The sequence below is a fragment of the Manis pentadactyla genome, chromosome 7 (assembly GCF_030020395.1).
Source record: "Manis pentadactyla isolate mManPen7 chromosome 7, mManPen7.hap1, whole genome shotgun sequence".
Taxonomy (NCBI): domain Eukaryota; kingdom Metazoa; phylum Chordata; class Mammalia; order Pholidota; family Manidae; genus Manis; species Manis pentadactyla.
The window spans coordinates 108,158,060-108,173,889 of NC_080025.1; the positions used below are offsets into that span (position 1 = coordinate 108,158,060).

A 15,830-nucleotide genomic window follows, 5' to 3' on the forward strand; every position below is an offset into this window, starting at 1 on the left:
GCCTCCTGGTTCTGTGGTTTGGTGTATGACGTTAGTTTGGGGGAATCCTTACTCACTATTGTTTCAAATATTTCTTTTATTTTTCTCTTTTTTCCCCTTCTGATATATCCATTATGTGTGTGTTATACCTTTTGTAGTTGTCTTACAGTTATTGGATATTCTGTTCCATTTTTTTTTCTTTTTTCTTGAGCCTTCATTTAAAAAGAGTAGTTATTTTTAATTTCCAGTTTAATAATTCCAACGTCCTGCCATATCTGAGGTTAGTCTGATACTTGCTCTGTCTCTTCAAACTGTTTTTTTGCCTTTTAGTACCTCTTCAAATTTTTTGTTGAAATCCAGACATGATGTACTTAGAACTCATTCTCACAAAGGTTTCTGCTCTGGTAAGTTGCTGTTCTCTCTACCTGCCTACTTATCTCTCCAGCTTTGGGGACAGTGGTGTGTTCTGTGACCTCAATTTTCTGAAGGATCTAAGAGGAGTCGTTGGTTTGATTTGCTCAGCTTTTTACTTGTTAGGAAGGAGTGACAACTACCAAACTCCAGTTTGGTGCAATATGGTGGTGCTTGCTCTCATCATCTCAATAACCAGGGAGTGGTTTGGCCACCACACAGGCTGGAGTCTGCCAGACCAGAAACCAGAAACCTCTCAGTGTAGATTTATTTTGCAATTATCTGATTATGATTGAACTTGAGTATATTTTCATATTTTCCTATGTGAACTTTGCCCATTCATATCCCTTGCCAATTTAAACATTGAATTGTTGGTCTTTACCTTTTTCTTCTTCTTTTTTGTTTTTGTTTTCAAGAACTCTTTGTATTGGGGAGGTTAGCTCTTTGTCTTTGAAATGGGTTCATTTGCCCCCTTCATTTTTCCATTTGTCTTTTGACTCTGCTTATGGTATAATTTTGCCTTACAAAAATTTTTACTTTTAAGAGGAAATTTATTAATATTTAAATCGTTTCTGGATTCTGAGTCAGATATGGATCCTAAAAAATTTTGAAATGCATGAAGCTAGAAAGGAGCTATTTTATTATTTAAAATAGCACTTTCCATAGCTGCTTTTGTCTCCCAAGATAGTAGCATGCTTTCCCTCCAGGGCAGATTTTCTGGCAAACTCCCTAATGAATGATTTAATGTGGAAAGATAGACCTCAAGGAGTGAGGTAAGGAGAGGAGAAATAGTTTGCTGTGCACAATAAAATAAGGATGTGTATGTTTCCAGGAGTACCTCAGATTGGGGCTCAGGGAGGATTTAAGGGACTGTAGAACTGAGCAATATGGTAGGGCAGCCAGCCTGTGGATGAGGGCCCCCAATGGAAGATTTCTGGGTGGGCTGTTGGAAGGCAGGGATGTGTGACGTACAGTTTGATGTGATCCCTTGCAATGTGCTGCAGTGTAACCCTCTGCTTTACTCCCAAACCATTATGAAGTATGCACAGACACAGCTAAAATGAAGAGAGGGAGCGGGGTGAGGTCTGGTTAAGAGAGCAGAAGCACAGAATGGATTTCCAGAGAGGCAGTTAAGAGGCTGCAGCCTGGATGTGACTCAGGAGTTACTGAAAACTCTCCCCCAAATGGACTAGAGCAGTGGTTTGGCCCCTTGGTTGCACATCACAATCACCAGGGGGAGGTTTTTAGAATCACAAATGCCTGGATTTTACCCAGGCCAATGTAAATTAGATGCTCTGTGGGTGGGACCCTGGCATGAGGGAACTTTAGAAAGTTTCCCAGCTGATTTCAATGTGCAACCAGGGTTGAAAACCAGTGGTCTAGATCAGTGTGTCTCAAACTGTAGTGTGCAAACAAATCACCTGGGGATATTGTTATAGCAGGAATCAGTAGTAGGTGGCCCAAGATTTTGCATTTTTAACAAGTTTCCAGAGGATGCTGGTCTGGGGACCACACTTTGAGCAGCAAGGGGTGGAGGTAGCTGACCTGTGGGTGACATATTACCAAACTGCTTTCCAGGTGTTCTCACTTACACTGGTAGAGACTGTTACTTGTCCTTTAATAGCCATCCTCTCTTCCCTCCAGGTAATAGAACTCCCTATTTTCAGCTGCACACTTGGCTAGACAAACATGTTTAGCTCCTTTCGAGCTGAGTGGCCATGTGATTAACTTGGCCTGCCCAGATGCGAGTGGAAGTTGTTGTCAAGGGAGGGGCATGGCTCTTGCTCTGCCCTCTCCTTCCTGCTGGGTTGCCTGCAGTCGTGGCAGCGGTTGCTCGGCAAGCTGTTTTGAACCACACCATGGAAGCTGCATGCTGAAGGTGGCGGGCACAAGAGAGGGGAAGCCTGGGTCCCTGGCCACATGGGGTCCCATTTTAGATCTGCACTGCCTAACACCAGATGTCATTTATGTGAGACAAATAGCCTCCTTACTTCTCAAGCATTGTTATTTGTGGTTTCACTCATAAGCCCCGGAACCCCATGCTAGAGCTACTTATTCTCTCCAGGAGATTACGAGTGTGTACCTTCTGGTCCACGACAGCAGTGGGTGAGCTGGGTCTTGAAGAAGCAGTCGGGGTGTTGCATGGGAGAAGGAAGTGAAGGCTGAGGAGACAGCATGTGGGGGAGCATGCAGCTGTGAGAGGGCTTGGCCAACAGCGCGTTGGTTCACTGCTGCTGCCTAAAACTCCTTCAAAACCTTAGAGGCCTGGGACAAGAGGAGGGTGTGATGTTCCCTGATGCTGTGGTCTGTCGGGGCTCCATGGCCGTGGCTTCACTTGCCCATCGGTGTGCATCTGGCTGGTGCAGGCTGGGCCGGAAGGCCTGAGGAAAGCCTCTTTCATGCTTCTGAGGTCTTCGTGGATTCTTCTCATATGGCCTCTCTTCCACACGGTGTCTCATCCCAGGGCCTCTCTCGTGGCCGCAAAGCCTCAGCTTCCCTCCTGGGCGGCTGCGAGACCAAGAGGGTGGAAGCAGCAGTTCTGTCGCCTCACACGGGGCCTGGGAATGGCAGTCTCTCTTGCACTGCCTTCTCTGGGCCAGGCCAGCTTCAAGGGGCGGGACAGGTGCTCTCTCCGTGGAAGGAGCAGCGTGCACAAGCAGGGAGGCAGCCTCGCTGGGCGGTCCTCTCCGGAGACTTAGCCCCACTGCCCGTGAGTGTAGGCACAGGTTTCCTGGCGCTGGGATGCAGGATAAAGAAGACCTGGGCAGAGAGGAGCGAGCCGGCCCGGGCACAGGCCGTCTGCGGATGAGTTCTCCTTTTACTCTACAGACGAAGCAGACTCCAGCCTGTGTGGTGGCCAAACCACCCCCTGGTTATTGAGATGATGAGAGCAAGCGCCACCATATTGCACAAACATTATCCTACTTAATAAAGGCGGGGTTGCCTGCTGGCTGGCAGCAGGGAGCCTAGAGCCACATGGCCTGGCTCACAATTCCTGATTCATCACTTATTAGCTGTGCAATCTCGAGCGAATTACTTAATTGCTCTCTGCTTCTGTTTTCCTATCCGTACAAGCAGATAATCATGGCAGACCTATGTTAATGTAGTTATTGTAAGGGTTAAGTGAGTTAATTTATGTCCTTAGCCCTCTGTAAGCATCAGCTCTTACTGTTAATGCTCATTAAAGTTCTGGGAAACAGGTATAATTGCTCCCCTGTAAAGGGAAAGAAGCTGGGGCACCAAGAGCTTAAACAAGGTTCAAACCTGGACAAGTGCCTCTAAAGTCTGTTGCTCTATGAAATTCCCACACATTGTGTTTTGAAGTGTCCCACAGCTCCTGAAGCAGCAGTACAGAGTTTCATTCCTTCCACAAGAGTTATGTGAGCCTCGAGTAGACACTCATTATCCCTCAAAAGCCCTCTGCGCCCCTAGCAGCCTCACTCAGTGTCCAGGCTCTGGCAGGTATTTGTGGAACTACAACATGGAGATCACTGTAAAAACATTAGCACCCAGGGGGCTTTTTGAACCTGTGCAATGTGTGTACCTCAGAGGGCAGAGTCCTCAGGGGAGACTGAATATCTCGGGGATCTGCAACTGCCTTGAGCCTGGGCTGCCATTGAAGTCCTTGGTGCGCCCTCCTGCCCATCATTCTTCTGCAGTTTACTGAGCGCATTGTTGTGAACCCAGCATTTACATTTGCAGCCCTCTGCGGCTGAAAGGGTTCCTGTGAATGCTCCATGTAATTAATTATAAACAAAGCTCCCAGCCAGGAGCGCAATGCCCAAAGAACTCTTTAGCAAACCTCACTGTGTGCTCTTTATTTCTCCTCTGCATCTCTACCCATCCCAGAGCTTCAGAAGTGTAATCCTCCTTAAGGACAGATTCATGATGATGAGGCCATTATTTTTTCACTGCAGTTTTAAGAAGTGACCCAGAAACAGGTTTCACCCCCCTTTAGCTCAAGCAAAGGGCCAGATTAAAAGAGCCTTAGCGTGTGTGAATATTTATGTGAGCACCTCTGCCAGATGAGAGGAGTTCATCCTGCCAGGCAAACACGGATTCTACCCTCAGCTGCAATGAGAAGCTGACGTGTTGGTACTGTGTTGATGCCTCCATTCATCAGGAATCCAGGTGGCACAGGGACTCTGCTGTGTGTCTTGGAGCCCAGGCAAAGTGCTCGCTTTGCCATTTGAGTTCTACCAGGAATGCTGTGGCAGCAGTGAGTGGGATTCCAGAGATATCCTGCCTCAGACCAAGGATCAGGACTAGGGACATGAGTTTTAATATACCTGGGAAATTCCTCTCTTGACACTGCCAGTGAATGTGCTGGATGGAGGCTCATTCCTCTAAACAGCATCTCTCAAGGTGGCTCCACAGAGCATGATGCCTACAGGGTGTTAATAGCTGTCATTCGAGGAATAGTCTCTAGGTCAACAATGTTGAGCTGAACAGACTTCTTTACTGCAGAACATCCAGCCTGTAACTTCCCAGGAAGCAGAGAAATTATGCTGAGCTTCCAGGAGTTTTGGACTGTGGAGTTCTTACTTCTCAAAACACCCTACCCGAGAGCATGCAAGGCTGAGCAAGCATGGGATCCCCTTCTCAGAGTAACATTTTTCAGTGCAAAAAATAAAACACATAGGATTACAAAAGAGACCAATTATGCTGAAACCAAATGTTACACTACTAAAAATATTTTGAAGTAGTTAAAAGTGGGCATACATTAATACATATGCTGCTTTTTTAGTGGGTTTAATAACTACAGTCGTTTCAAAGTATTGGTGGCCATAAATAATATTTCAAGATATAGTCAATGCTCATTATCCATGAATTCTCTATCTGTGAATTTGTCTACTTTCTATACTTTATCTGCAACCCTCCAAATCAATACTCACAGCACCTTTGTGATCATTTGAGCAGTAAAAAATTCTGTTGCCTTGACCTGTGTGTTCCCACCTGAGGTGGGATAAGGCAATGAATGCTCTGCCTTCCTGTCTCAGCCTTTTCACTGTAAACAACTGTCCTTCTCGCAGTGTATTCATTGCCACATTTTTGGCATGTTTATGCTTTTTTGTTGGTGATTTTACTGCTTAGAATGGCCGCCAAGTGCAGTGCTGAAGTGCTGCCTGGTGCTAAGTGCAAGAAGGCTGTGACGTTTCTTATGGAGAAAATAGATGTGTAGCTGAGCTTCATTTAGATGTGAGTTAAAGTGCTGTTGGCTATGAGGTCAGTGTTAATCAATCAACTGTAAATTAAATAAGGTGACTTTAAACAAAAACCACACATTAAACAAGGTTATGTATTGATTGGTTGATGATAATGTAACACCAGAGGTTTGCAGGAACCTAACACTGTATTTCCCCTAGAAGCAATGGTCCGGTATTTGCTAACTCAGTGTTTAAGGTGACTTTATAAAACCTAACTGCCATGAATAATGAGAATTGGCTGTATCTGGAACAAATGTAATTGATATGAAAATATTCGTGACAAAGACAGCTAAAGATACAGCTGTGTTTTGTTGTCTACCTTCATCATAAAAGGAAATGTTAACTTTTAGAGGGTAGTGAAGACAGTTTTTTACCATCCAAATTGATACGCACGAGACTTCTGGGGGTGGGGTGTCCTTGTGGACCTAGGTAGGAATCCTTTCTCTAGTGGGATTAACTTGGTGAGAGGATGGGTGGGGAAACCGGTGCCAATTCCCGGGGTCTCAGGTCCTGCTATGTTGTGTATCAGTTAATTTCATAGAAAGGTTTTTCTAGGTGATCTGCTGGGGAGGCCTGAACATTTTTTTCACCAAGGCCTGAACCCAAAAGGCTCTATCACAAATGAAAGATGTCCAGAGGTTGGGGGGATAGAAGTTCTTCATAATTATTCACGCAGAAAAACTAGGAGCCCCATTTCAACTGCGAAGGGAAAGACAGGTCTTCCATCCGAAAGGACGAGAAACAAGCAGTGATATGGTGTTGGGGTGTACAGATGAAGATCGTGCAGGAGCCCTGAGCCTCCCCCAGCAGGATGCCCTGGGAGGAAGGCATCCTGTCTATTGATTGCTCTTCTTTCTTACCCTTCTGTTACTTGGAGTGCCACACTAAGGGCCAATCCATTCATTCATTCACTTGTTCCCCCTACTACTTACTGAGCACCTCTGGTAGGCCCAGTGCTGTTGTAAAGTTATGGAGATGGAGTGAACGTGACTGACTGGGGTCTTAGTTCATGGAGCTTCTGTTCAGATTCTGGGGCTTCTCACCTGGAGGCCACTGCTGCGGGAATCGGGGAAGGGGGTGGAGAGGGCCGTGAGCCACTGGGGAAAGCCCTTTGGCGCCTCTGAGAGGACAGCACTCACACACTGTGACTCTGAAACACTGCCGGCTGAAGACAGTAGCTCAGGGGGCTCCAGTGCAGAAGTCGTCCCCCAGAGTCGTTCTTTACGTTGTGGGCACTCAGAAGTTACATGAAGTACACAAGGCACCTTATAGGGGCAGAACACCCCCAGGGAGAGATGTGGTGGAGCTGAAAGAAGGAGTGTGTCCGGACTGGTGTGGTGTGCAGAAAGTGCAAGATGTGAATGTGCCTTACCCGTGGGCTCCCGACCCAGGGGGCAGGGCCTGGCCTCCGACTCCAGTTCTTGTGGGAACAAGAATGGTACTGAGAACTTATTTTATGTGGTATTGGTGTTTTCTGTGGAGACACTCTCCCATCTCTCACTTCCTTGGTGCGATGCCCCAGGAATGAGGTCAGGCTGAGACCCTGGTGCCTCTGTGCCCCCACCCGAGCCCAGTTAGGTGAAGGATGGGGACGAAGGAGCTGGTTAAATTATTCCCCATGGTGGGGGGAGTCAGTCCTGAAGAGAATTTAAACAGGAAAAAATAGTGGAGACAGAGATGACATCTAGAGTAGGAGAAAGGAGGTGGGCAGCCTGGCAGCCCCTCCCTGTATTCTTCAAATCTCCCCATATACTCCCTCTGGCTTCCCCCAATTTTTAAAATAACTCTAGTCCCTCCAGGCTTTCTGGAGACCTGGGCCTAAAATGAATTCTCTGTCTCCTCAACAACAGCCAAAGCAATACAAGATTATTAACTTCACTAGAGTTCTGGGAAATAGAAATTAGAATAGCAATAAAGTAACTGGAAGCATTTTAAACACAGGGGTGTATTGAACAGAATTCTGTCTAATGAATACAAAATTTGCTGCCTTCTCTGGGTATGTCTTGAGACTGAATGGTTAAGATTTCAGATTAAACAATAATAAAACAATACTACAACAAGTGTTGGTATTTTGGTGCTTAAAAATCACATGAGATGTTGGAACACCAAAACCAGTCACGCAAGTACAGAGATCCCACAAGTGGACGAGTCTCTCAGGAGGAAACTGACTAACCAGGTTTCCAGAGCCCGGTGCCTCCACACCTCACTCCCTCCAGTTCCTCCTCCTAGTTTTATGCCTTGTTTGAAACAAGCAGCCTCCTGACGGCATGTTGGTCCCCTGTTGATCCACCTCCTGCGGCCACGTGTTGGTTATGCTGAACCAAAGGTTCTGTCTGGGTGACAGAAATTAATGGGGTTGACAGCATTTCAAGTGTTTTGGGCCCCCAAGCTGAAGCTCACACACGATCTGGCAAATTAATCTTGTGAACAGAGGCAGATTTGCCATAAGTCTAATAAAGGTTTAGTTTTAGGATCCTCTTCAAAGCCCTGGAAGGGCCCCAGCAATGTGTTCTTACTTCCAATCATCACATGGCACAGTGAGTGGAAAATTCAGTTCGCATTGGTGCTCAGTCACAATAGAAGTATCTCCCTATCAGGAATATATCCAGTAATAAAGCGTACACAGTTATACGTACACCGTCACTTACATTTTCTCTTTGTGGAGACAAAAATTTGGGTGCCAGTGGTTTATCTGGGAAGCCACCATCCCCTAAAGCAGGAACAAGGGAGTGAGGGAATGGGCACAGGGAAGGAGGAAGCGCCATTTAAGGTAGTCGCTGCTGTGAGCAGAGTGGGGCTGGTTCTGCTGAGACCCCCCTGAGAAGCTACTGATGCCTCCCCAAACGGACCCAAAAGGAAGAAGCTGGTGGAAGAGGCAGTTCTTTGGGGTGGAACTGCCCCAGGCCCCTGGATGTGCCAAGCAAGCTCCTGGGGGCAGAATGTAGAAAGAAGTGCCTGCTTGAGGAGGGATGTCGTAGCATGGGGTGGGGCTGGACATACACAGGCTGACCCCCAAATCTGTGGCTGCAGTCAGAGACGGGCAAGGGAGGTGACACGCTGATGAGAATGGTGTGCAGCAGAATTTATCAGAATTCTTGTGCTTGAATGGGCCCCACTTCAACAGTACACAAATAAGTAGTGTGTCTGTAATAGCTCCCACACAAAAGAAATTTGATAGGGGTCTTCCCAATTAGACAACAATCCTAAAAATGTACATGACTTTACCAATAATGAATTGTGTCGCTGAAAGAAACTCTTCTACAGTATTGATAAAAACCAACATAGTTTATTTTTCTGTTTTTTTTTTTCTGTAGACAGTGGTATCATGCAATTATTGTTATAGGAAGAGACAATCAGATATGCAGCCCAAAGAATGTAAGAAAATCTTTTAAAGAAAGAAAAATTGTCATTTTTTTATTTGTTGTTATTTCTTTTATCATTCTACATAAATATTCAAGTTTATACCTAACTTTGTCTTTACAGTTTTGAGTTTTGATGTGAGAGTCATTGGCAGCTGGTCCTCAGCCTTCCTAGGAGCCTCAGCTTGCCAGCCGCCTTGAGGAAGTCGGCAGCAGAGGGAGGACCAGTGCCCTGCACACTAAGCACCTGGGTAAGCTGCCCAACATCACTAGATTTCTTATTTGTTTTTAGGACAATTAGCCATTAAAGGGGACAGATAGTCTCTTGCTTGTAATGCCATCCAAAACCCTTTATTAAAGGTTATTTGAAGGACAGTTGGAGGGGCGCTGATCTCATTAACACAGAGAACCACACTATCATTCAGATATGCTCTGAAATGAGGAAGAAAAGCTTTGCAGTGATGCTGCTAAATAGGGTCCTATCAGCCTGTGTGACACGGCAGTCCCCATAACTGCTCAGTGAGTTTACCCAAGTTCCTGCCTCCCTGAGCAGCCCAAGAGTGCATGTTCCTGAGCGACTCAGTGACCCCCTTGGTCTCCAAACACCTGTTCAATCCGGGCGTTGAATGGATTCTCCTTTCCCAAGACATGGGGCCACTGGAGTTGCACTTTCTTCCAGAAGCGATCTGCTAATAGGAGCAAAGCCACCTGTGAGAGAGAACCCAAAGGAGGAGTGAATGGGAAATTATAACGAGTAAAGAATGTACCAGCAAGATTTACTCCATTCTTTGTATGGTATCTAGGATAGAACCCATGATTTCCATCTCATGTTTCTGTATAATCTCCTTCCCTTGATGAGGGTGGGATCGATCACTTCGATCTAACCAATAGTGGATGATGAGGGTAAAAAGATGTCACTTCTGTGATTATGTAACATTATCTAAGACTTTGCTACAGTCTCTGGAGACTATCCTTGCTGGATTGATGAAGTAAGAAGCCTTACTGGGAAGCCACTGTGCGAAGGGGCAGAAGATGGCTTCCAGCTGATACCTAGCAAGAGGCTGGGTCCTCAGTTCCACAACCATAAGGAAATGAATTCTGCCAACAACCCAAGTGAGTTTGAGAACAGTTGTTCCCCAGCTGAGTCTTCAGATGAGAATATGGCCTGGATGACATATCTGGATATTAACTCTGCAAGACCATAAGCAAAGGACCCAGTTAAACTGTGCCAGCACTTCTGACCCATAGAAACTATGAGATAATACATGTGTATTGTTTCAAGTTGTTAAAATTTGTGGTAATTTGTTGTTTAGTAATAACACTTTCTCAGAAAGCCATTTTTTCATTTACCTGTGGATGCTTACCTTTACTGCAGGCTTAAGGCTTGGGTTCTGGACAACAGGACAAGTCCTTCCTTCAAGGACCTCTGAGTGAGGGAACCAGACATGCAAAATGGCACTGCCAAACCCACAGGGAAGGCTGTGAGAGGCTGGCAGAAGTGTGACTCTGCTGCATGTTGGGGAGGGACAGGTCCTCTCTGAAGAACGTGATGACTGAGCTGAATTTTCAAGGAGGAGCCCACCATATGGATCATATGGGAGCCAGAGCTTATGGTGGGGGACACAACACAATCAGAGACATGGAGGTGTGGAAGAGAACGTGGGGAACTACGGGTGCCTATGAGATGAGGTCACCCTGTAGGGGCAGGATCGTGAATGGAGGGTGTGGCTGGAGTGCCAGGGTGAGGAATCACTAGCTTAAAGCACAACAGGCCTGACTTTGACTTTGCCAGCCTAATACCCACTCTCGGGTTGCACTGTTATACATCAGGTTTTCCTTTATTCACAAAGTTAGGAGGAGCCATTCTTAGTTGTCCAGTTCTCTGGCTTGTCATTAACATGCTTTAATGAGGAGTCTTTCTTTGCAGATAATGCCCTCATTTAGCAAATGGGGCCTGACCAGGCCTTCAGATCCGAATTGGGTACATCTTCACAAGGATTTTTATTGCAAAATGATAATGTGATTGCTTCTGAAGACCTCAAAGGGGAGGGTGCTCAGAGGTGTCCCTGACTTCATCCAGAGTCACATGGAATTGTCTCCGCGGAGCAGGTCTCATTCACCATTCCAACAGGCAGTGCCTCCAGCTCCACTCCTGCTAATGCTGGGCAGCTCTCTTCCACTCTCTGAGCTGCAGGTCTCTCATTTGCAAAATGAGTAGGCTAGGGTAAATGATCTAAGACCTTGCTGGATCTAAATTGTGTGTAAGATTTTAGCAGTTGTTAGAAATAACTAGAACTGATTGATTTGCTACATTAATATCCCTGGTATTTAGAAATGTTCCTGAGCCTTCTGAGGTGGACCCAAAATTCTATCCATCCAACAATGTAATCTTCGTCATATCCATGTGGTGTCTAACACACAGCCCCCCACCTGCCCTCTCCACCTTCCCACCAACTGCCCTTACCACAGACACCACACACACAAAACCCCCACAATACCAGATACATTATGCACACATCCACCACACATGCTATATATAATACACAGCAACACCCCCCACACATACCACATACACTACACACACATCCACCCCACATACCATATACACTACACACATACCACATAACATATACACCACACATACCATATACACTACATACACATCCACCACACATACTATATATACTATATACACACATCCACCCCACATACCATATACACTACACACATACCACGTAACATATACACTACACACACATCCACCCCATATAACATATATACTACACACATACCACATAACATATATACCACAGATACCATATACACTACACACACATCCACCACACATACTATATATACTACACACACACACATACCAGATACACTACACACATACCACATAACATATACACCACACATACCATATACACAATGCACACATCTACCACACATACCATATATACTATACACACACACTCCCCACACATACCAGGTACACTACACATACATCCACCCCACATACCATATACACTACACACATACCACATAACATATACACTACACACACCCCCCCCACACCCACATACCATATACACTACACACACCACATAACATATATAGCACACATACCATATACACCACACATACACATACCACATAACATATACAGCCTCCCCACACCTCACACATACCACATACACTACAGACACATCCACCCCACATACCATATATACTACACACACACCACATAAAATATACACTATACACACACACATACCACATAACATATATATAGTCCCCACCCCCCCACATACCATATACACTACACACACACACACCACATAACATATACACACACCCCACACATACCATATATACTATACATCCAACACACATAACTATATATACTACACACACACATACCACATGACATATACACCCCTCCACACACACACACACCCTACACATACCACATACACTACACACACATCCACCCACATACCATATACCATATATACTACACACACATCCACCCACATACCGTATACCACCACATAACATATACTCTACACACACATACCACATAACATATACACCCCCATCACACACACCCAAATACCATATACACTGCACACACATACCACATAACATAAAAAACTACACACACACCACACACATAGCATATACACTACACACACACATACACACACACACACACACACACACACCCCACATACGCCACTTGCCCCTAACGCATACACTCCCTGACAACATCACACACATATTACATTACACTTCTCCACCACATCATAGGCACACACACGAATATACCCCACACCACACACACACACACACACATGCACACACAGGCTGGTTATCAAGGTGGCAGGTTTTTGGGAGGGTCTGATCATCTCTTACACACTAAATAATCAGTGTCTTCAAAGACAGAGACTGACTGGTCTTGTCACTCTTTTCCCTGCTGTTTCTGAACACAGGAGGCTGCTGCCAGGTCTGTGCTAAATTACAGGCACTTCTCTTGTTTTTTTCCTTTTAGCTTGATATGCCAAGCTGCCTTCCTAACAGTTGTGTGATACCAAGGCATTTATGGTCATTTATTTCCCAATCTAAATTAATAAAGAAGGAGATAAGGCTGAAGATAAGAGGGAAGTTAAAAGGACAGAGCTGAGATTCGAGCAGGTGGTAACTGTGGAGTTTAGAAGCAATTAGTTGGCTGTCACTCTAATGGAGATTAAAATACTTACGAGTGTGGATTGCTAATGTATTGCATCTAAAATGAGAGTGACATTGTTATTACTAATCATTTTAGTAATTTAGTTTAGACTTGTGATAAAATGACCTGCTATAGTCATTCATTCTCTTGACAAGCATTTACTGAGAACCTACTGTGGGCTCTGTCACAACCTTCTCCTGTAACTCCCATGACACCCAGCGCACAGCGAGCACAGTCACTACTCCAAGTTAGCTGTTCCTTCATGTGAATATCCTTTTGTTTCCCTAGTCATAGTTTAAAACATTTAAGCAGTACCTATTCATCTGAGAAAAATTTAAGATGAGCAAAAAGAGAAAAACAGAATTAAAAGCCACCTGTAATTACTAGAGATAACGCTGTTAACATTGGGCATAGAGCCTTTCTGATGCACATGTGTGTACACACTCATCCACAAATTGAATCCCTCTGTAAACATCATTTTATAATCTGCTCTTCTTGAGGTATAATTTGCATACAGTGAAATTAGCCAGTTCCATTAGTGTTGACACAGGTATAATCTGTAATCTGTTTTTACTTACTTTGCTCTCTATTACAAACATATTTGTGTCACTAAAGGTAGCTCTCTGCCCTCGTTTTTATTCAGTGCATGGTATTCCATCACACAGATGCCTGGAGACCTCTGCCATGCATCTGTCTTCAGCACAGGGGCTGGAGATGGCTTCCTCCTTCCAGGAAGCACAACCTCTGCAGCAAGGCAGAGTTTGTAGGCTGCCTCGCTCGCTGACATTACTGAACAAACGCATGGAGTGAAACCCAGGCCCAGGGGAATGACAGGGGCTGGGAGCTCTGGTTAAGTGGGATCTCCTGGCTAACAGAGTCAGGTGCTCTGGTGTCCCTTCCTCGGTAGTTGATCTGGCAGCCTGTATGCTTCTGGAGAGCTCTGGCTGCCAGAGTTCTGCTGTCTAGACACCACTGCCAGTTCGTGAAGGGGTGGCCCTTCCTCTGGCTAAGTCCACATCCGACGGGCATGGTGCTTTACTGCAGGCGCCCCTGCAGCCCTAGTGTTCTGTGAGGCATTGTCACCCACCTGTCCTCCTGCTGCCGCTGTTCAAAAGCCCTCACTGTGCCATGTGGTGGTAGCTGGTCCACCATGAAAGCTCATCTTGCTCCTCTTTGAAGTTCTCACAGCAGGGGTGACAAAGCCTGGCTGGCCAGGGAGACCAAGGCCACCTGGAAAGCGCGTGAGAGCTGCTCAGGTTTGGACCCTTGTCTCTGCCACACCACACTTAGCACAGGCTGAGTCAGGGTGCCTGTATGCAGGAGGACCACCAGCTTTCAAAGTTTTTAAAGCAGCAGAACTACTCCTCTACTACTTCTTTTATTTTTACTTTTTATAAAGAAAACTCATGAGCAAGTCCAGTATGTATAACAGATAAAAGTGGGATGTCCCTGGTGGAAGTCATGGATCGGGTGTGGGTGGGAGGGGACGGTGGGAGGGGACAGCCCCAGCCTCCCGCTCCTCTTGCTTTGTGAAGAGGCTGGAGTAGAGCTACTTTCCAGAATTGCAGCTTGGAATCCTAGATGAATAACAGTTCTTACTGCAGGACATTGCTAAGAACGCTGTTCTCCTCTCACATGGCGTCCTTTCTAGAAGGACCCATAGAAAATTTCTCACAGGTTTCACTTCCAGGAATCTTTGTGATATTTTTTTCTCTGAATTTTTGATCTCATTTTTTTTTAATCTCATGGGGGCCGTGACCTACAACCCTCTTTATATCAGCCCCTAGAGAGCACGGAGCTGATTCTGTCAGCTCTTGCTGGCAGCTTCTCAGGAGACTACCTGCACACGTGTTATGACTTGTAGACATTAAGTCAGGAACCCAGGTTGCATTTCCACCTTACTTTCCTTTTACTCTGATTCCCACTTTTTTTAATTGAATTTTCGATCTGACATATGTACTTTGATTACCTCAAATTCTTTCTGGAATAAAACAGGATAAAAATAAACACATGGATGCATAATTATATTTCAAAAATAACCTAACAGACAGCCTTCAGCAACCATCGTATGACTGTGCTTACCTCATTTGGGTGGAATCCATCGACGGTTTCAATGAGCTGCCAGGGCTGCCCGCCTCTCTCCTGCCACTCCTCTGTGACTGCAGGGCACACACACAGCCAGAGGGTTAGTGACACGATGCTGCAGGCAACGGCCAGTGCCCTAGAGCAAGGGCCATGTGAAAGTGTCCTCAGAGCTGTACACTGCCCTCCTGGCCTGACGTTTACTCAGATGTGGCTGCCTCTGAGCTCCCGTGTTGGGCTGGGGGCTTTCTGAATGGAAAAAAAATTTTTTTTTCCCCTAAGTCAGGAAGAAAATCTGTGGGAGTGTTGCGTGAATGTGGTATGTATAGTGAGAAGGGTGTTGGGGAGAGGTGAGCTTTCAAATATCCAATACTGATTTAAGTCCATCTCAATTCTCAGGGGCCAGTAGGACAGTACTGGAGGGGCAGGAGGGGAAATCAAACATTTTGCTAACATCCCCTTCATGGGCTGCTGTTTCCAGACACTGCCTGCGTATGTCAAGCCGTTACCATTAAAAATCATGCAGTTCGTCAGAAATATAATCACATAAAATCATCTTAA

General features: G+C 45.6%; 1 protein-coding gene across 1 annotated transcript in view; it reads right to left on the reverse strand.

Annotated features, from left to right (window-relative positions):
• Positions 1 to 9,285: 9,285 nt before the first annotated feature.
• Positions 9,286 to 15,830, reverse strand: part of AOAH (acyloxyacyl hydrolase) — a 185,005-nt gene continuing 178,460 nt past the window's right edge. Inside the window, exons 20-21 of the mRNA XM_036897455.2 lie at positions 15,270 to 15,346; positions 9,286 to 9,664 (exon numbers count right to left, since the gene is read on the reverse strand). Coding sequence (XP_036753350.2) covers positions 9,536 to 9,664; positions 15,270 to 15,346 — 206 coding nt within the window. The 3' untranslated portion in view covers positions 9,286 to 9,535. The remainder of the gene's footprint in view (positions 9,665 to 15,269; positions 15,347 to 15,830) is intronic.